This window comes from Siniperca chuatsi, linkage group LG8, assembly GCF_020085105.1.
Source record: "Siniperca chuatsi isolate FFG_IHB_CAS linkage group LG8, ASM2008510v1, whole genome shotgun sequence".
Classification (NCBI taxonomy): Eukaryota; Metazoa; Chordata; class Actinopteri; order Centrarchiformes; family Sinipercidae; genus Siniperca; species Siniperca chuatsi.
Window position 1 is genome coordinate 21,142,274 of NC_058049.1, and position 21,720 is coordinate 21,163,993.

Consider the following 21,720-nt stretch of genomic DNA (forward strand, 5'->3'; position numbering starts at 1 on the left):
CAGAGATTGCCCAATCATAGCTTTGCAACCGTAACTGGGCATGGCAGGTCTGTCAAGCTTTGGATTTCACTGCTTGTTGAAGCGGTGTACATGGGGCTGAGTTATACTCAGCATTTAAATAGTTTGGATGGTGGAGTCATTTTTGTAGCCTTTCCTAAACCAAAAACACATGTGCGAAAGTTTAAAAAATGGATTTTGTCTGGTGTTTGTCTGCTCTGGTGTAAGCTGCAAATGTTAGCATGTCTGTCTAACTAGCTTACTATCTATAGTAACATTAGTAACTGAGCGTTAGCAAGTCCAAGGAGTATTTCTTTAGCTAATTACATTAGTTTGTGGGATTACAGGTTAAATTTTTTTTTTTTTTAAAAAGCCCAGTTCATGACTAGCACATCCACTGTGCCGAAGCCGGTCCTGGATGCTATTAGAGTAACATTAGCAACTCTGTCCTGCTAGCAGTGCCAGCCCGACTTATTACCCGAGATACAGTAGCTAGCGTACAATGCTCAACTGTATGTTAGTCCTAAACCTAAAAGCCTTTTCTCTCATAAAATTGAAACATACTGTTTACTATTAAGCCAAAAAGGGTTATGTTAGAATAAAAAAAAAATCCTTATCATATTTATAATTCTAGGGCTAACTAGCTCTACACTGTAATACAAGAACAATGCTGTTTCTTTAGTTGTTTCCATGTCCTCTACATGAATCATCAATCAGTGAGGATGCTGACTTTTTGCCTAGGACATGCAGCTTCAGCCTCAGTCATTAAGCACGATATCATGCATGTAGCCATCAAGTGCCCTTATGAGACCCCTTTTAGGGTTCTTGTTTAAAACTAGTCAGCTGGAGACAGCTTCTTCAACCAACTCATGTAGCTAATGTTATCTTAATTAGCTAGCTAGCTACAGCTGATAAAATCTGCAAGGGACAGTTGTCATGACAGCTGGCAAAGTTGGCAGCTAGAAATGAGAAGCCTGCATTTATCTACCTGTCTGAAATCAAGTACCAATTGTTTCAAAAATTACAAAAAATTTTGGGCTGCAATTTCTACTAGTGTTATTTATAGACCTTTTTCACAGTAGACATTTTGGCGGGGGGGGGGCAGTTTGTCCATACAGGCAATTGTGTCTCCAGAAATATCCACACATTTGTTATATTTGTGTTGTTGTGCTTGTTGATGTCACTTGTATGATGTATGAGTTTTCTGTCAGATTTAGTTTTTTCTGTTCCAGTACATTGTTGTTGCTAGAAAAAAACCACACACACACATGCACTTTAATGATGTTCATAACACACACACACACACGCACGCACACACACACACACAGACACACACACACACAGTCCCCATCTGTATGTGTAGGCTATGGCTGCGCTGTGTGAATGTTATTGATGGCCTGGTGTCTTCAGTTAAGGTTATTGCATCAGTTCTCACCAGTTTACAGGAGGTGAGCCTGAGAAGTTCTCCATTCAGACGGCCACCATCAATCACCCACATCTGCTCCCTGCCTCCACACTGCCCTGCCTGTGCACCCAGACAAATACACACACACACACACACACACACACACACACACACACACACCTCTGTCTTGTTTGCCCTTTAAACTTACTCCTGTGTTCATCTCATTCATCTCATACAGTACACATATTCTCTTACGATAATGTCACTCACAGCATCCTGAGGGTGACTTCTCATATAAGCTGAATGTTGATGTAGTCTCCGTGGAGAACATTCATTGTGACAGAAGAGCTACCTCAAAAACGTTTCAGAGTGTGTTTTCCAACAGAGAGACAAAAAGTGACCCGTTCTCTTGGGGCTGAACTCTGAATGACTCTTCAAATCTGCATGTATAATTAAAAAGCTACTCACATCCGAAACATTTCCATTTGACGCTCCTCTGTGGCAGTAATGTGTGTTTTCCCCCGATGTCGGGTGTATTGGTGTCAGCGCTGGTGTGTCTCTCCTCCTTCCCCCTAGTTTTTCCTTGCCCGGGGCTCGGCCGCAGGGCCCGCCTTGTGATGGGGTCACGATTAATAACAAATGCCACCTTCTGTCATGACCTACAGCATCATTAGACACACACACACATAACACACAAACAAATGAGTACACTCCCCGGAGTATACACAAGGGGAAAATGCTCACAGAGAGGAAGAGGAGTGAAAAATGTGTGAGGTCATGCATAGTGCCTGAACAGACATAGTGGAATGTGCCTCTTTTCCGCTGTGCGAAGGCTATTAATTGGATGGTGCATGGCTCTGAATAAGCGCTGCCCACTGGGCCTTATTTTATGTGACTGCCCAGTATGCTGTGATGACAAATATAGACACACATTTGTTGTACAGTGCACCAGGCTCTTTATTTAGGCATAGGCGAACAAAACAGTTGCCTTGAGTGCCACCAGGGGATTTTGTTTTTCTCATCTTATACCACATCTACATTCAAATGTCAAAGTGGTGTCCAATCTGCCCATTTTGTTTATAAATAAACCACTTCTGGCACTACACTCCATCTCTCACTGTGATGTTCAAACTGCCCCGACCCCTCTGTGTGATACAGTATTATGTTTAAAAATTGATGTCTGATAGCAACTTTTACAACATGTAAAAGCCTTGAGGATATGAAGTGCAGGTTAATTCCAATTAAAGACTAAATATTAATTTATATGTTCATTCATTTTCTACTACTTTTTATTTAGTAATTTCCCTATTTTCATGTAATTGTTCATAATAATAATAACTATCACTTCTTGCTTTATTAATGGTCAGCTCGGGTTGTTTTAGGGCCTGATTTTGGTTACACATCATAATTATAATATTTAAGTGAATTCATTAATTTATTTGATTATATTGAATATATGAATAGTATCAGTGGTGGGTTTGTGTGTGGTAGATAGTATGTTGTTGTTTTGGTGGGAGTGGGTGTTTGGCCAAAGGCAAAAAAGTTGCAAGAAACAACCCTGCAGTACATGTTGTCAGTCTGTCCCCTGTCACAGTAATACCATTCATCACTGGGGATGGAGGAGAGGAGAGGAGAGGAGAGGAGAGGAGAGGAGAGGAGAGGAGAGGAGAGAAGAGGAGAGGAGAGGGCATTTTTGATTCATAGTTGTTTCTAACTGACTCCAGAACTGTCATTTTCTTTAAGCTACTTTGATGACTTTTATTATATGGAGATGGTAATCTATTGATATGTTGAAAAGGTTGTTTCAACATATCAATAGATTACCAAGTCCAAGTCTTTTTATCACAGGCATTTTATTCTCTATCTCTCCTCTGTCCTTGCCTTCCAGATTGTTGAACAAGGCAAGAATGCAAAGAGCTACCACTACATCCTGGCTAACCTGGTAAGGAATCGTCATTATATAGTTGCATTTTCATCTATTCAGATTTCTTTTAAAATGTTCCACATACTTTGTCTACATACTTTCATACCTTGATTGAATTTGCATTGCTATTAAATGTGGCTTTCAACAGGTTTCTTGACTTTCACTACTTAATTGCCAATTTAATAGACTTAATTTGCCAAATCATTTAGCCTCAAACTATCTGGTTTTATGTCTTTTTATGTTCTCTCATCCCATTTTCCTCTTCAGCTACATCATATATTCTTTCACTGCACTGTCAAACCTGCAGATGTAACAGTAGCACAGTACTAGACTAATACTAAAGCACAAGTGGGAAACCTGTGACAGTCAGAGACAGAAATCTATGCAGACTCACAGTGACGGAAAAAGGTCAGTCAGCCAATGTGTGCAAGCCTATATCCATTAGCTTGTCTTTGTCTGCTGCCATTTTCTCAGTGCAAATGGTATGTAGCCCCTACAGCACTGTTCAGACTCACTAAATGCAACCAAATGAAGAGAAAATTGACATCACCAGAAGCTGCTGTAATAACAGCATTAATATGCAGCTGCTGGCTTGAACAATTTCTCACTGCTGGTGTTTTAGATTGGCTCAATCTCTCTTGTCTGGCCAGTTTGCCAGATTTCATTTTAAATGATAAGGCTCGGACGGTAATAACAGCTGATATGTAAAGTGGCCACAGTCATTTATAATAGGCCTATTTAAACGTTTGAGCAAAAAATGACTTTTTCTGTCTCCTTGCACCTTTTTCAGAATTTTCCTAATTTTCTTACTTGTGTGTACGTCTGCAGCAGTGTGTGTGCTTGTGAATCTGAAAAACAGAGTATAGTGTGAGAGTGCAATCGAGAAAAGAAATAAGTTGAGTAAATACTTAAATGTGGTTGAAATATCTGTCGGAAATACCGCTCTCCGTGTCGAATGTTAGCAAAGGCTAGTTTCTATAGTAACCTCTTCAGCCCACTGCACTGCATTAGCTCAGACATGAAGCAGAAAAAAGACACAACTCTGTCTGTTCAGCTGAGAAATATGGACACATGGCAACACACACAGCTACAATAGGGAGACAGTGGTTCTTTGCTTGCATTTGTCTCCTGAATTTTGAGCTGGCCTTCATTTTGTATCTGCCACTATGTCGGCCCTCCGCAAAACCAGAAGGGCATGAAACAATTTGAACTTTATGCTAGTTAACAGTTAGCCACTTCTATTTGACTTCATTTGTCTTTACTATATGGACATGAAGAACAGTGTGAGAGTTTGGGATAGACACATGGCCAAGAGAGAGCAGAAGCTTCAAATGACATATAATAAAAACAAATAGCATCAGAGCAGAGAAGAAAGAAAAAGGATAGAAATGTGTGTCTTGTGAGACAGATGCCTGGCGAGCAGGAGACAGTCCAGAGAGGAACCTTTTCTTCTCATCAGTCAAAAGTTTGCTCTTAAGTCTCAAACAAATTACAGACAAATCTTTTGTCCCTCTCTCCTGCTCTGTCTCTACTCCCACCCATTCCCACTTGTCTGCCTCTTCTTCTCCCCACGCTGACAGGCAGCATGCTGAGAGACTGAATCTGCCTCTCCTACTCTCTGCCTTTCTCCCTCTGTGAAAAACAGCCTTCTCCACATAATAGTCAGGGGAAAAAATACAAGTAGGAGATACCATTACAGTAAATCGCTTATTTCTCCATTCTACTCTGCCTGAGGCTTCCCTTGCATTGTTCACAGTAGCCTATAAGGTTTTGATCCTGCAATTGTTAACAGTAGCATATGAGGACTCAATCTGTCAGAGATTAGCTCCGGACTGCTCCTGCCATGACAAGAGTTATTTTTAATTTTCTTTTTCACTACTCTTGCCCCTCAGGAAAGACAGGGATGGAGTCTGCTCAATGGGATAACCTTTCTAAATGAAAAAGAAGGATTTGTCATTTTCATGATGCTATTAACCCTTGCACTTTTGATCGTAGAGTTAAAAACAGTAACTACAATACACTGCATTCTGCAGCATTACCCTCTAATGGCAGGTGCCCAGTAGACCACTGGTTCCCAACTTTTTTGCCTTGTGATCCCCTGAAATGAAGCACTACTTGCGACCTTGCGTCACTGGTTGCATATGTCGACCGGTTAGTACCAATTCAACCAAAACGTTTTTTTCTCCCTTGTTTAACAGCTGATATGCAAAGTGGCTACACTTTATTTGGTGCAGCATAAATATTTTTTTTCTGATTTTCTATACTGTGATTCCTTTCCTCCAGTGGTTCACAACCTGGGGGTTTGGGACCCCCCAAGGGTTCCGAAGATAACTCTGAGGGGGATAAATAATTGCACTATGGACGCTTGAACTGCTCACACCTGAAGTCCACTCTGAGGCATAACCTGTGACGAGGAATTGCAAGTAGGCATTGGTTTGTTTTAAGGGGTCACAAGCCAAAAGGTTTGGAACCACTGATGTAGTGACCCCTCCGATTTGTCTGGTGACCCCTTGTGGGCTCCCCCCCCCAGGTTGGGAACCGCTGCAATAGACAACTGAACTGCCTGTCACAGATGAGTTTTCAGAATCCGCATGTCAACAAGGTCCTTGTGTAGCTTTGTTGGGATCATCTCCTATGCTCCTGACCTCATCTGAGACTTGTGAATCATTGATATTTTCTACGGTGGTTTTGTAGTGTGAGCAGTCGAACAAGCGGGATTGTCACTCCAGCTAATATCAAGATAGAAATCATGGTCATGTAATACGGAATATCTTCTGCTTAAAAGGAATGTCTCTGTGCCTCTCTTCAATGTCCACTGCCAGGAATTTGCATGCAATCAGTGTAATCATGCACTGTGTATGTGAATGAAATCCTAATTTCATTTACATATACCTATATATCTCTTTTCCTACCTGTATGTCTCAGTTCATTTCTCTGCCTGTCCTCTGTCTGTCCACTTCCTGTCTCAGGGTTTCCTGGACATTGATCTGACAGACCTGAGGAAAGGTGGGGCGAACATCACCGGCTTCCAGCTCGTCAACAACTCTGAGCCCAGTGTCAGCCGTGTCGTTCAGCAGTGGATGGAGTTTGACAACAAAGACTCCAAAGTGTCCAAGAGTGGACTCAAAGTACTACTCCTTTGCTCTCTGATCTGTCCTCCTTTTCTTCTTTTATTTCTTTTTCTTCTATCTGTGAATACAAGAAGTCGTAAAGCAGCACAGGATATGCTAAGAGTTCCTCTGTCATGTTTAAAGTAACATAAACTGAATCATGATTTTTCTCAGGAGTTGTGCTAACTGATTTTCTGTGTGAGATTATGGTTACCTCGTCCAAGAAGGTTGTTATTTCCCCTGTCAGTTAGTTTGTTTGTGACTGTCAGCAGCATATTGCAAAGTTATGAAAGGATTTCTAATAAATTTGACGGACAGATAACCATTGATCCTATCTGAGTTTGGAGATTCAGATCTGGGATTTCTGCTATTAAATGATTATTGATTTTTAGCCATAACAACTGTCCAATCAGCTGAGATAGAGGATTGATTACAAATTCATGTCCAAATCCATGTCCTTGGGTGTAAAAGCAAAGCTAAGATTCTTTGAAGTCATTGCTGCCTTGCCTCTCCTCAGCCAAGACCTTTATCAATTTTTATTACTGTGTTTGCTCCTGTTTGAATTGTCTGCTCTCTCTTTACAGTACACAGGTGCTCTAACATATGACGGGGTGAAAGTCATGTCCACGGCCTTCCAGAATTTAAGGAGACAGAGGATAGACATCTCTCGCAGGGGCAACGCTGGAGAGTGTCTTGCCAACCCACCAGCTCCCTGGGGACAGGGCATAGACATCCAGAGAGCCTTGCAGCAGGTCTGTGGCATACATAGGAACACGCTAATGCGTGCACACACGTACATAATAGACCCGCACACACACACTTGCGCAAATTCTTGAGTGGCACATTGGCTAACAGTTCCTGAGTTGGGTCTGGCTGAACAAATTAGGTCTCATTCTGTCGTGTAAAGTTCACATTAAGTCGCAGGAGAGCTCTCCAGTATCAAATGTGACATCATGGCTAGTAAACAAAACCTGCAGGCAATAACACTCAGCCGTGATCATCATGGGATATGACATCAGCAATTGAGTTTAGAAATGCAATATTTGGCAATGGAAATAGAAATGCTGGACTGGCTGTGAGGCTTCTTGATCTCATGGAGACACAGACAGTATCGGGGAACAAGGACAACTATTTTATTACATTTAAAATTATATTTTAAAACAGTCTTTGCAGAAATGCAGTTGCCAATTAAAAACACAATTAAAAGTCTAACAAGTCATTTATTTCCTCTGGAACACCATTTACATAACGTATGGAGGTATAATAAATGCATTATGTTTGTGAGGGCCTACGTGTAATTGCATGTGAGTGCGAGTGTGTGCGTGCAGCCCCAGGCTCTGTCTGCAGAGTGGCTGTGCAGAGGCCTGCTCAGTCAATCTAGCCATCTGCCTGCGGATAGACTGGAGATTGAAGCCGTGTTCGCTCAATTAACTCCATCACACAGCCAAGACAAACATACTGCACTGTACACATACACACACACCGTCTGTCATTCACTTCTGTATAGGGACCTAGGCTCTGTGGACATTCACAAATAAATTCTAAACAAACATGCATCTAAACTTAACATGCATTGCCTGCAAGCGTGACATGCAAATGCTGGCAGCCAGCATAGACATGACATGGACTGTATCATGCTTCACGGCAGCCATTATTTATGGGTCAGAGTCTGTGAGCTAAAATGTGTGTCTCTATTACAGGTCCGCATAGATGGATTGACTGGTCACATTCAGTTCAATGAGAAAGGCCGCAGAACCAACTACACTGTTAGCGTCATGGAACTGGCCCCCTCTGGACCCAAGAAGGTAAGCCTGTAGCCTGAGGCACCAATTTAAGATATTTATTCTTGCTCAAGGACCCTGTTTAAAAACTGTGCTTCCAATTATTGGAATAACCCTATGGCTCATTTTAGGTCCTTACACAGTATTAAATGAGTCTAAGAAAGGTCTGTGTTCTTAAGATTGCTCTAAAGAGACAAGTAAAAAAAATATTCACTGGCACATTTATCAAGCGACTTACTCCTGAAGAGAAAGAGTAACATTTTAAAACAGCTCTTAAGTGATCACATGAATAATCAAAATTTTTATTTCTAAGAAAGTTCATTCTTTTCATGTGAATATCTCCAGAAGCAATTAACAAGTGAAATTAACAACAATGTAATATAATATATAGTAATACTGTGTCAATCTATATATATATATGAAGTGTGAATGAAACGGAAAAACTTATGCTGCTGGTGGACAATCTTTGGACAATCTTTTGATAAGAAGAATTTTGTACCACACTGACAAGTGCAGACAGTGGAGATGCATGGAAAGTGACAATGTTAGCTTTGTTTGAGTTTTTGCACCCTGTATTAATGCAAAAAGTAGTGCAACAACCTATCAAATGTGAAAATCAGGTGCAAACAGTGGCTAAAACTATCCTATTCTGAATTATACCGTACAATACGGTATTGCTTCATATAACATATGATTCATCATGGCCAAGGATATTTTCTGTAGTTGCTCCAAAACATGTCTCAGAAGGTGTGTGCTCACCTCTGTATTAAGAGCATGTAAGAGTATTTTTAAGTCATAACAAATTTGATTAAAATAGTTTTTAAGTATGCGAGTAGGAGTAAATTATTCAAAATTGTCCAAAGCTTCACTTTTAGCAGTCTGATAAATACAGGCCCTGGTTTGTGACATATTCTCTTTGTCTTAGGTTGGCTACTGGAATGAAGATGAAAAGTATGTGACTACCGCCAGCTTCATGAGGGGCAGCAACGAGACTTACGGCCTGCAGAACAGAACATACATAGTCACCACTATCTTGGTAAGTCAGTGTAAAATAGAGGATGAGGGATTTGGGGCTAGGAGGGACTGGTGAGATCGGAGAGACTGTGACAGAGAAAGGCAGGGTAACATTTTTCATTTTCTTTTATGATAGAGTTCCTAAAAGTTCAGGCCCCTGAAAGAATTCAGCAGACATCTGTGATTGTATCTCCCTCCTGTCCTTCCCTTCCCAACTCTATTCTGCTATTCTGTCTGTCTGACTGGTGTCTGCCCAGAATCAAAATCACTTTATTTGCCATGTTCAAGTACATAAGTTTGTCTTGGGGATACTGGCTTATTTACGATATGTTTAAAAGACAAACTAAAGAAAAACTCTGGAAGAAGTCTGGAAGTGTCCAGTAGTGCAGTCATCATTATGGTAGTAGTTATACAGTACTAAATAGCACTGGAGAACACTAATTTCTGTGGCTGTGAAGTGTCAAAGTGTCCTTTATTTCTCTGTCCACCCATGTTCTTTATTTGGCCAGGTTTTGTTAAGTGTCCTGGCCTACATGACAAAGATGGAGCTGCCGGAGCTTCACCCTGGGAAGGAGGTTGGGTTTGAGAATGGGGCAGCAAAGATTCAATCTGGCCAGCTCTCAAGGCAGCTAGGTTATCATGACATTTTCTCACAAGAAAGGAACGTAACTGGCAATACATGTTTGATATACAGTAGAGGATAATAAAGATGGTAGTATATCTTTGCAGGTACAGGATGTTCTCTGTGTCTGCATCTTGTTGAAATTTTAATATCAGAGAAAAACTCTGTCTGTAGATGCCTGGAGCCCAGCACTGGTTCTTTTTGTACTCCTGGATATATTTTTCAAGTGGGAATCTCTTTTATCTCTTGGAATCATTGCCGCCACGTAATTTTGATGAACTTGGAGCAGATATATGTTGCTATCCCCCCCAAAAAAGAAAACATTAGCTCAGATTTTAGAAATTATGCAGCAGACTTCAGGTCTAGCAGGGCAATATGTGTGCAGAGCATTCTGCCAGCATGCATAAGTCTAGGACTGCCGACATCCCATAAAATATGGAATCGTCCCATAATTGGAAACTGATGTGTTCCGCATTGAACTGATGAACGGGACGTGCTTTGTTCCGTATTTTTGAAAATAAATTCAGTGCAAGTCTATGGGAGAGAAATATTACAGGTTAGACTATTAAGACAGGGCAATTTGTATGAGATTGAAGGAAACCCTCCTGCTCTGTTATCCCTTAGCCTATCTGTCATGTTATGTTCCACTACCCAAACAGAGATTGCGCTTCTCATTGGTCATGACTCACGAGTGTGAGTGACAGCATTGCTACGATACACCTGACAGTGGCTTTCAACGGGTCTGACAGCGGACCAGGATGAAGTGACTGAGGGGGCAGCCAAAAATTGCAAAAGGGCCATTTTCTTTCATAAAATTGGTTTATCCATGCAACAGCCCCAGAAAGGCTAAATAATAACATAAGGCCACTGTTTCAAAATCAAAGAATGCATTTATTAATCAGAGCACTCACATAAGAATGTAGCACTAGCACAGTGCTAAATGTTTTTTGAAATTATGAACGATTCTCTGTCAAAATCAGCAGGGGGAGGCGCGTAGAAACAGCTGTTTGTGGCTTTCAGCTCTTTCTCTCTCGTTGACTGTCCCTTCACTTCCCTGTCATTGGAAAGACGGACGTAGAGTAGAACTAATTAGAAATAGAAATTACAATTTGATCATGTGAGTTGAATCAGCTGCAACAACTGAACACTACATGTTGCGATTGTTTAAAAACTAATTAGCAACATTAAAATTAAAGGCTAAATCATTGAAATAGATAGCTAAAACTAATAAATGAATAGTTCAAATAATAAGGTAAATGTAGTGGATAAATAGGTGAAATAGCTAAAAATAATGGATAAATGGTCAAACTAGTAAGTTAAAAGTAATGGATAAATGGTCACAACTAGTTATCTAAAAGCAAACATTTCTAAAACAACAGGTGGTATTGATGAAGTAAGAGTACTTTACAGAACTGTGAAAGTACATTAGACAAGGTTGGGAACTGATGGTAGAGCATTCGGTACTATGCAGAACTTAAAAACATGTGAAAATCCTAATTTAAACCCGAAGGTTGCAGTCTCCCAAGAGTACAGACCTAAAATAACTCTGACATAATCTCCTATCAGTGTCCCCTAGGAAGATAAATTGGTTCTCTGTCTTGGAACCTAAGAGAAGAGATAAGGTGTGAACAGTTATCGGACTGTGGGGTAGAAGTAGAGTTTTTACACCTTATAACTTTTGTGCTCACTGATTCGTTGCTTGAGAGAGTGTGTTGTTTTGCCAACGTGAAGATATCACTTCATGCTTTTCTACAATCCCTGCTGTCCCAGCGTGTGCACACAGACCAGGCCTGGGTTAACAGGAAATCTGGAGGAGTGAAGCAGAACACGTTTAATGGAGCGCTCCAGCTCTGTGTCTTCGTGATTGTGGCTTTACACTAAAACCAGGCCATGACTGGAGTTTTAAGATTTAGTTTTAGCATGCTACTGCGACTATTAAAATAAGTAAAGTTATTTTAATAGGCTTTCAGCAAGAAATTGTAGCATGCAAGAGCAAGTTATGTAATTTTCAAAATTCCCTTGAGGTCTGTTTAAATTGGTCTCAGAGGAATAAAATAGGTTGATTTTTGCAACTGGTTAAACTAATCAAACATACTAATTTCCATGCACTTTGTTTTATTTTCTATACTTTAATGTGTGTTTGCATTTGTACACAAAATGTGTGTTTGCAATGGGTTCTCGTGTCCTGTGTGTGTGTGTGTGTATTATGTTTAACATGGTTGGGTGACAGCGGACCTCAGTGGAGCTGTTTGAGGTCAATAAGACCGAGTCCTGGAGGACCTTCTGTATGCCATGCCATGTCTCTACTGTATGTGCATGTGTGTGTCTCCATTCAAGTGCGAGTGTGTAAATGTATGTGAGGGCACACGTGCATACTCACATGTGTGTGTATCTGTCTTCTTCTTCTGTGACTGCAAGTGCATGCCTGGTCGAAGCACTGCACACCAGATCTTCCTCTCCACTGTCTCCCTGGGGTGCCGTTTCTCTACCAGCGGGCCTTGGGTTTCCATGTGTAACAATGATTACCTTCACCTCAACCATAAAGAGCAGGAGAGCCCAGATAACTGTAACACACAGAGGAAACACCCCCATCTCTAGACCCTGGTGAAATACAGTATGATGGTAGGATTTGCTCAGCTCAGCACAGCCTTAGCTAAAAGCAGGCACACATAACAACTTGTGGGAATTAAGGCCCTCCAAGTGCTGGTGGACAATTCAGACTGAGCTGACTGGAATTCTATATGAAATACATTTTTAGTAAAGCGGGGCCTCAGGTGTCATGTCAGCTGTAATTTCTCAGGACAGCCAATCAGTGTGAGATGTACAAATGTCAGTATCATATAACAAGAAGAACAGCCTGGCCCTGGACCAGAGGTCAGCAACGTCTGCTTCGCCATCTACATGGCTCAAAAATAGACAAACATGCACAGACACACACATACACTCACTCATACACACACGGATACTTCTTTCTCTCAGATTCAATGTCTTCTCAGCTTTAATAATGTTATCAGCAATCCGTTCAATGTGGCAATGCTGCCGTAATGATCATACTTGGGCACCTTTTGTGTTTGGAATTATACACAATACGATGAAGGAACAAAGCCAAAATAATACCTTGTAATTTCATATAATTATCTTTTCTTTCGAACCTTTCACAGCAACAATTGAAAAAAACTTGGATCCAGTAAGATTTTTTTTTCCAAAGCCTCAGCTATGAGCAAGGAGCAATGCATCCATAACATCCCTTCCCAAATTTTTAAATAGCAATATAAAACTTAAATACATGCTAAAGCTTTATTATCAGCCATAATGCTGTCTCTGACTTAAATAGCTTAACAAACTGTCCTGCTGTAAAAGTTATGCGACTTACAGTCACTACAGCTTGTGTCAGTGTACACTTTGTTTTCACCTCCGTGAAATTCGTAATTATTTCAATGATTTCCTGTATGTTATTTCTGACACCTGATGTATTGGAAATAAAATTGATGATTGCAGAAAAAAAATCTGTTTTCACTCATGGTTACCCTACATCCGACAGGAGTCTCCATATGTGATGCAAAAGAAAAACCATGAGCAGCTTGTGGGAAATGACAAGTACGAGGGCTACATTGTTGAGCTGGCTGCAGAGATAGCCAAACATGTGGGCTACCAGTACAAACTGAAGATTGTTTCCGATGGCAAATATGGAGCCAGAGATCCTGAAACCAAGATGTGGAATGGCATGGTGGGAGAACTGGTATATGGGGTGAGTAGACAGATTTTTGTTTTAGATTTGATTGATTGATTGACTTTATTGTCCACCTCTGGAAATTTGTCTTTGGCCTCTCCCAAGGTACAACAAAATTACATACACTACACATAGCACAACACACCATAAAAACATACAGAATATACAACATACCGTAGTGCAAATGGACAGATAGCAGCAAATAAGTTATTTAAATAAATAATACCAAAGAGATTATTACCCATTTAAAGCTGGAAAATAGACATAAACTACTAAAAGTCTAATGTGAATGGTATTTAGTGTCAGTCTCAACATGCTGTTGTGCACATATGCCAAAACCAATCAATTAAAGATAATTGCCTTGATCTTTTTGCAGTATTTAAAGACACTATGTACAGAGTCACCCCCAGTGGTAGTGTGATTCAAGTCGGGGACACTGTGATTGTCTCTTTTTTTCTGCAACCCAAATCTTATTATATGCCTTGAGAATAATTTAAAATATGTTACAATCACATAACAACACTAAGAGTCTGCAGCCATGCTAGCAGCTCTGTGACGTTGTACTTTGGCACAGCAGTGCTTTGAGCTAAATGCTAATGTCATCTTGCTAACATGCTCACAATGACATTCTAATGTTTATATTTACCATGGTCACCATCTTAGTTTGGCATGTTAGCATGCTAACATTTGCTAATTAGCACTAAACATAAAGTATAGCTTACTGACTGACCAACATTGCCAACAATGCCATTCCTAGAGCCATGTGGCTAGTGAGGCTACAATTAGGCTTGGCTTTACTTAAATTCTTTCCTATAGGTTTTTCAATAAAGAACTCACACAATCCTGTGCTTTTTCCATTAACAGAGACATATTGTAGACCATAAAAGACTCATAGATTAATGGTGTTGTGTCTGCGTCTGTGTTCTGCCTCCCTCAGAAAGCAGATGTGGCTGTGGCACCTCTGACCATCACCCTGGTCCGTGAAGAAGTGATCGACTTTTCCAAGCCCTTCATGTCCCTGGGTATCTCCATTATGATCAAGAAACCCACCAAATCCAAACCTGGCGTGTTTTCATTCCTGGACCCGCTGGCTTACGAGATCTGGATGTGCATTGTGTTTGCCTACATTGGCGTCAGTGTCGTCCTGTTCCTTGTCAGTCGATTCAGCCCATATGAGTGGCACGCGGAGGACTACGAGGAGGGAGGTGAACCTCAGACTCCCACCCAAGCATCAGCCTCCAACGGGGTGCAGCAGGGCCAGACACCAACGCAGCAGAACACCAACCAGCAGAGTCTTGATCAGACCAATGAGTTCGGCATCTTCAACTCCCTTTGGTTCTCACTGGGGGCCTTCATGCAGCAGGGCTGTGATATCTCACCACGGTAAGAAACCATGGCCACAAATTTTGATGCACTGCATCCACTGTGCTTTGAGTCTCTTTTGCAGTTGTTTGTTGGTACACAAAGAGACAAAAAGCGCCACCTACGTACAATATATTTCTGTCTGCCACACCAACGCTTAAACATGCTGTGTTGCTTTCTTGTTCAACTCAGTTGGGCTTTGTTTATTGAGATTTTGTTCTTTGCCAGTCACTTGTCATGCAGAGCAACACTAAAAGTTTGATGAAGAGCAGCAAAGGGAGTTTATGATGTGGTCATGTTGCAGAGTGTTGTGTTTTCATTCTCCTGTCTCCAGATACTTCCTGCGGTGGTATAAACATGCCACGAACTTTTAGGACTATAAAAACTTGTTGTTGGTAGCTCCCTCCAATGTTTAGCATGTTAGCATGTTTAACATGTTGACATGTTAAACATCTGTCTATCAGTCGGTTTGTCTATATGTCTATCGATCGATCAATCTGTGGGTAAAGCTAAATGTCAGACCCTTGTAAGACTGTTATGAAGGATCTTGTGAGTATTGAGTGGTATGTGTTGGCTCCCCTCGAGTGCTCTCATGAGCTGTGGTATGAAACCATTCTCAAAAGGTCACCAATTAAAAATCTCATTAAGTGTCTGAAATTAGAGACACTGAGGTCGACTTTCTGCGCTTTCCAGAGGGACTAGCAAGAGGAGATGAGAAGATAATGTCAGTATTATCACTGTAGCTCTGAACCAGCAGAGACAGGTTAGGTCATAGATAGACACAGATCTTCCTGTCTCTTTAAACATTAAGCTACATATACATTATGTATACATGCATTGTTGTGGTGCACATATGCATAATGTATCTATACTGTAGTAACTATTCTGTGAGGATGGAGAGGCTGATGCTGAGAAACTGAAAAGTTGCTAATGTCACCATCCCCTTATAAATAACCTACTGATGTGTACTCAACCATACTTTTTAAACAACTTGAAAGAAATAGTTTTAGATTTGGGGAAATGCGCATATTCTCTTTCTTGCTGAGAGTTAGATGAGATGATCAGTACCACTCTCATTTCTGTACGGTAAATATGAAGCTGGAGCCAGGAGATGGTTAGCTTAGGTTAGCATAAAGACTGGAAACAGCTAGCCTGGCTCCATCCCAATCCACTAGCACCTCTAAAGCTCACTATAGAACACGCTATATCTTATTTGTGTAGTGTGTACAAAAATCGAAGCGGAAAAAGTTGTGGTTTTAACATTTTTGTGCAGATTAAATGAACCAGCTAAACGTTAGCTAGGCTAACCATTTCCTGGCATGTCCTGGCTGGTGGAGTGGTTTCGATCCTTTCATGTAACTCTTGACAATGTCAACTATCCCTTTAAAAGTTGGTTCATTCAAAATACACAAAAAAACAAAACATTTTTTCTCATTTATCTCTAGATATCTGTAGCCATGCAGATACTGTTTTGGTTTCTATTCACCCAGGTTTTGAGATATTCAGAAGATTTCCCCCCAACACAGTGGAGGTGAATTCGATTTTGTTTGTGGTGCTCACAGGATTGAATATTATAGTTAATAAGAATTCAGTAGCCACATCTGTTTCCAGAAACAATGTCTGGTTACTCTAGTAAATCTAGTAACATATTCTGAGTCTCCAGACATTTTTTCAATGCTGTGAGCACCACAAATGAAGTTTCATTCACCGCCATTGTATTGGGGAATATCTCAGAGATGAATATCTTGAAGCCTGGGTAAATCAAACCAAAACTATCTGCATGGCTAGATACCACTAAAACATGTTTTCTTTAATTTGGGTGAACAAACCCCTGCATCAGCTGATCAGTGACCAACAATAGGAGGCATGTTGTGTTGCAAGGCTCCCAGATCTGAATGTAAATATTTGTTTAGAGGGGTATTACTGAGAAATAGCAGAAAGCGCAACCTTCCCTGATTGAGTGGCTGAAGGTTAAAGAAATTATCGAAATGTGCAACACTCCATTTTTATCTTGGCTTCCATCTTGTGACATTTACAGAATGTATTTTCACTTTGCTCTTACCTTACACAAATATCAGAAGGGAGAAAATCTCTACACCTACAGGCCTGCATGCTGCAGGTGCTCAGCAGTACATGATGTAGGTACTGGATCCCTACTCCCACAGGCCTTCCCCTGACATTTACCATTTTCTGCCTGGAGACTCTGCTGTGCTTCATGCAGGATGAAGCTTATTGTCCAAGTGTTCTTCTCTTACAGACAGAAAATGCATCTGCAATAACTATTGATTTCCTTGTATGCCCTACAGAGAGAGAGAATGCCACCATGCATCCATAAATTGTCCGTTCCTTGTTTTTTCTCTTTGTATGCACACACACACTATGTGTGTGCATTTATGTGTATGCCTCTGTATGTGTGCTTGACCACACATGGGTTCATGCATATTTGCACAGTATTTGCATTTGTTTTGCTTGAGGGAAGACCTTTCACTGACAGTTTAAGAGGACAAGGATTTTTCCTGTACTTGCGGCAATTCTGTTGATGCCACCTTTGAAATTAACCAGTTGTAAGGCATACTATATTCCATCATCAATTGTAAAAACTGTAACAAGAATGTTGGTATCATAAACATAGTAGTAAAAGTGTAGCATTAATAGGAACAATTTGGTACTTTTGTATGTTCTCATTTAAATAGGTTTCAGGTAGAACAGAAGATTTCCTTAGTGTCATCAGTGAGGGTGGCAGCGTTAAGGGCTCATATCCTCCAAGGACTTGAGTCAAATATCTTTTTTCTTTCAATGTCCTTCCAAGGTGATTCTCATTGTCCCTTTTGTGTCTTTGGTGAAAGACTGTTTGGGAGTTAGTATGGCAGCATAAAACAACCCACCACAAGTCGGTTAGCGTGTGCAGCAGTCCACGTTGTAGTGATCGGCATGGTGGAGTCTGCTTGGTGTCTTGGAAACAAACACAATGAATGTTTCACCCCACTGAATACTGCCCTGAAGGAAACATCTTCCCCTTGAAAATTTGGGTGACCTAGTTGCTCTAGTTAGCACAGCACGTATTCACACATGGAGGTGCATGTTGATGTATATCCTGAAGCGTTATGAGTTCCTCTGCTAGACTTAAAAGGACATGTAATGATATTGCTTGTGTTTTGTCAGATTAAAGCAATAGTACTCGTAACCTCACACATTCTGTTGTCGGGGTTTCACATGAACACAGTGTACCATTGCTATTGGGATTTGAGAGAATGAGGATTTTTATCCAAAAAGACTTTTGGGAGAACATTTTTGTTCTTGTATGCATGTGAGCGTGTTCTCATTTCTTTCGATTTTTTTTGGCCTGAGCTCATTTACAACCTGCATTTATGCACTTTCTTGTATGTAATTAAACTTTTTTTCATACTATCATATCATTATAATATCAGGACAATTGTCATAAAATCAATATTAAGTACCATAAGTTAGACATTATCAAATTAAGATAAGGTGTGTTTTTGATATTTTTACAGTTCTTCACTTTTATGCTAATAATCCAAGCTCACAAGCCAGCCTAGCTAGTTAGCCGGCTAGGAAGGTAGCATCGGCAATCTTTGTTAAGCTAAACAAATAGGTGAGGTAACTTGTTGTGTCTGTGTACTGTGTTTATTTGCAGTAGCAACTAGTTAGTTGGTAGAATTTGTTTGACATTGTTGTTGTTCCAGCTAACAAAAGCTAACTAAATCTAACTAATGATCTAACTAAGCTAGCTAAATTTGGTAGCAATTGTTGAGCTTCCTAATAGAGGCGGGGTGGACATGATTGGCTGAAAGATGAGGAGCCGGTGTCTTATGACAACACAAGTGTCATGAAAAGTGTAATTCTGAAATAAAAAGTAAACACATGAAGAGTAGAATTTTGAAGTAAAATGTGACATGAAGTAAAAGCGTCAATGGGGAAAATGCCATCATAAAAAATATTTGAAAAAGGGCATTATGAAATAAAAATTTCTATAATGGAATACAATTGAGCTCCAAAAAACATATTATTATTCTGAACATAAGAATGATGAAATAACATTTTAAAATAATGAACTGAGTTTGAATGATTTCTGAAATTATTTCACAAATTATTGGTTAATTTATAGATTTTACAGACATGTACACACATGACACATTAGTCTTTTGATTATTTATTTCATATTTACTTTTATTTAATATTGAACACTTTGTGTCTCCATACTTTCAACCACTGATAGTTTATTATTGTCATATTTTTATAGAATATTTGAGAACAAAAACATGTGAGAAACATTCTGTTTCTCAATTTGGTGACATTTCTGAGCAGGTGCTTGTAAAGTGCTCGTCACTGAGCCGTTGTCACTAATAGGTGAGAACAGAATGTTCTAGAGGTGCATTCAGCTCTGAGGTAGGTAGCTCAAAGGACTTCATACTTTATGCGTCTCTCTTTAATCAGAGACAAAAGGCCAAGGAACAGCAGTGACGATCCACTCTGTCCTGGATTAATCAGTAGGCGTGTTTAATTTCCCTCGTCTGCCTGTATTAGCGTGTGTGTGTGTGTGTGTGTGTGTGTGTGTGTGCGCGTATAGGTCGGCTCTATTAAAAGCAAGCACTTATTGCAATTTTCTTTGTCTGCTGCCTAACAGTATCTGATTGGACCGGTCTAAAGGTATCTCTGCGTCAAGGTTTACAGGCAGCTGTGTGTGTGGGCGTGCATGTGCTCATATAGTGTGTGTAAACATGCTTGTAGGCAATGCTTCATACATTGATATGATACATTAATGTGTACAGTACTTAAGTGTGTTTGTGTGTGTGTGTGTGAGAGAGAGAGAGAGAGCGAGAGCCACCCTTCTCCCCCTGCTATTTATTCTCTGTGAGACCTTGTTTACTGTGCTCTTTCTAAATGTCAGCACTGTCAGTCAGGCCCTCCCATAAGCCCCAGTCCGTGCTGTTGGTCCCTCCCTCTGTTTATCTCTGCAGACAGGTGGACTCTGAGAGTGACGCACCCCACAACACTCCATCCATCCATCCACCCGTTTACTTCCTCTCCAATCACCTCTTTTCAGTCTTCCTCTTCTCTCATCTGCTCTGCTCCCCATCCTTTATAGATCTCTCTGCCTCCTCCAGTGGTTGTGTTTGATTAAGAATGTATCATGTGTGCCATATCCCCTCTCATCGCATGGCTTGACTGATGCTACCTGTTTCACCTGGCACACCTAGCTGTGCCAAACAGCTGAACACACAAAAACATACACTGTGGGAGTGTGATTTTTTATCTTTTTCATAGTAATAACAATATGTGCTTTTGTTTGGCTTTGGTAAGTTGTACAGTAGTTGCCTCATGCAACCTCTGGGATCAGAAGCAGAAATGCTAATCACATCCATACAGATTTTAAAGCATGTTCAGATGCCTTCAAATGATTGGACCTTGGGCTCGGATTTCATGAGCTTGTGCAATGTTTAAAGAAGAAGGTGTTTTTTCTTCCAAATAAATCCCATGGATTTGTATTTTCTTCTATATATTCCAAAATCTAATGGGGCCATTGCTGGTGGAAGCACCAATGTGAAGCAGTTGCAGGATAGAAGGTGGTGTAAATCTACGTTTGAATGTTTAAAACATTGCAAGTGAGGAATTTACAGCACCAACAAATCATGGCAAAGAAGAGCAAATCAGAAAACTCAGCTCCTGTCTGTTAGCTGAAGGTAGATAGTATGAAGGTTTTGGAAAAGCAGCAGCATATACATTCAGCAGGACCTGTATTGTACTTGGCCTTTTTGATTTTAACTTGGCTCTCAATTTCCGTATGATGCTTGCCGGGTGGGAGCTCTAGGCAGGAAGAGAACTTGAGTAAAAGGGGCATGGGTTCGGGATGTTCCTCCATTGGATGTGTTTTGAGGTGTTTATGTCTGTGTGTGTGTTCATAGATGTGTGTGTGTGTTTGTGTGTGTGTCTGATGGCCCCATGGAGTTGTCCCCTCTCCTCAGCGCCTGTGTTGCTCCCGTTACATGATTGTAGACTAAAATAAATCAGCTCTGTCACTCATACCCTGCCTGCCACAACAGCAATTTCTCAGCCTGGCAGTCAGAATCATTCAATAATGGATCAAGTATGTGGTGTATTGTGATAACCTGGGAAGGGTCAGTATTTCTCAAACTGAGTTTTTTGTCATACAGTGATGCTTGTTTTTCTCTTCGCAGCTCTAAACAGGAGAGGGCAAAACACTGTAGCCTTCATGTACACACATTTAGTTTATAGTTTTTTTTTTAGTAACTCATTCCAAGACTTAAATCATATCATAGCAACTGTAACCAGGCACAGCAGGCTGGTTAGGTTTTGGATTTTTCCACATGTTGATGCATGGGACATTAGCATGTCCGGCTAACAGGCTTACTACCTACAGTAGTAATAGAGTGCTGTTTCTGAGGCCAAGCACTAACTTAATAGGTTTTAGTCTGGGGTTACAGGTTAGGTTAAAAAAAGCCCCATTCATATAACTAGCACATCCACTGTGTAGTATTTCTCCAATGGCAATGTGTGCTATTAGAGTTTAGGCTAATGTGAGTGGCTCTGTCCTCCTTTTTATTGGATTCGGGGAAGTTTACACTCCAGAAACCCCAGCCAACGTTAACATACTGTAGCATAAAATTTACCAGAGACATGAAACGGTAGGAAGGAATGATTTATTCATAAAGAGGTTAGTGCTCATCCTAAAAGCCTTTTCTCTTGTAGTGTTTAAAAGTGAAAACATACTGTTTGAAAATAGTGGTAAAAAAGT

General features: G+C 40.5%; 1 protein-coding gene and 1 long non-coding RNA gene across 2 annotated transcripts in view; one reads left to right on the forward strand and one right to left on the reverse strand.

Annotated features, from left to right (window-relative positions):
• Positions 1 to 21,720, forward strand: part of gria1a (glutamate receptor, ionotropic, AMPA 1a) — a 70,552-nt gene that overhangs the window by 20,405 nt on the left and 28,427 nt on the right. Inside the window, 7 exon segments of the mRNA XM_044206416.1 lie at positions 3,291 to 3,344; positions 6,296 to 6,454; positions 7,021 to 7,188; positions 8,137 to 8,241; positions 9,143 to 9,253; positions 13,395 to 13,601; positions 14,521 to 14,966. Coding sequence (XP_044062351.1) covers positions 3,291 to 3,344; positions 6,296 to 6,454; positions 7,021 to 7,188; positions 8,137 to 8,241; positions 9,143 to 9,253; positions 13,395 to 13,601; positions 14,521 to 14,966 — 1,250 coding nt within the window.
• Positions 9,283 to 13,375, reverse strand: LOC122880873. Its single transcript, XR_006379049.1, has 3 exons — positions 12,234 to 13,375; positions 11,522 to 11,660; positions 9,283 to 10,907 (listed from the first exon to the last, which is right to left on the reverse strand). It is a non-coding gene; the product is annotated as an uncharacterized LOC122880873 (long non-coding RNA).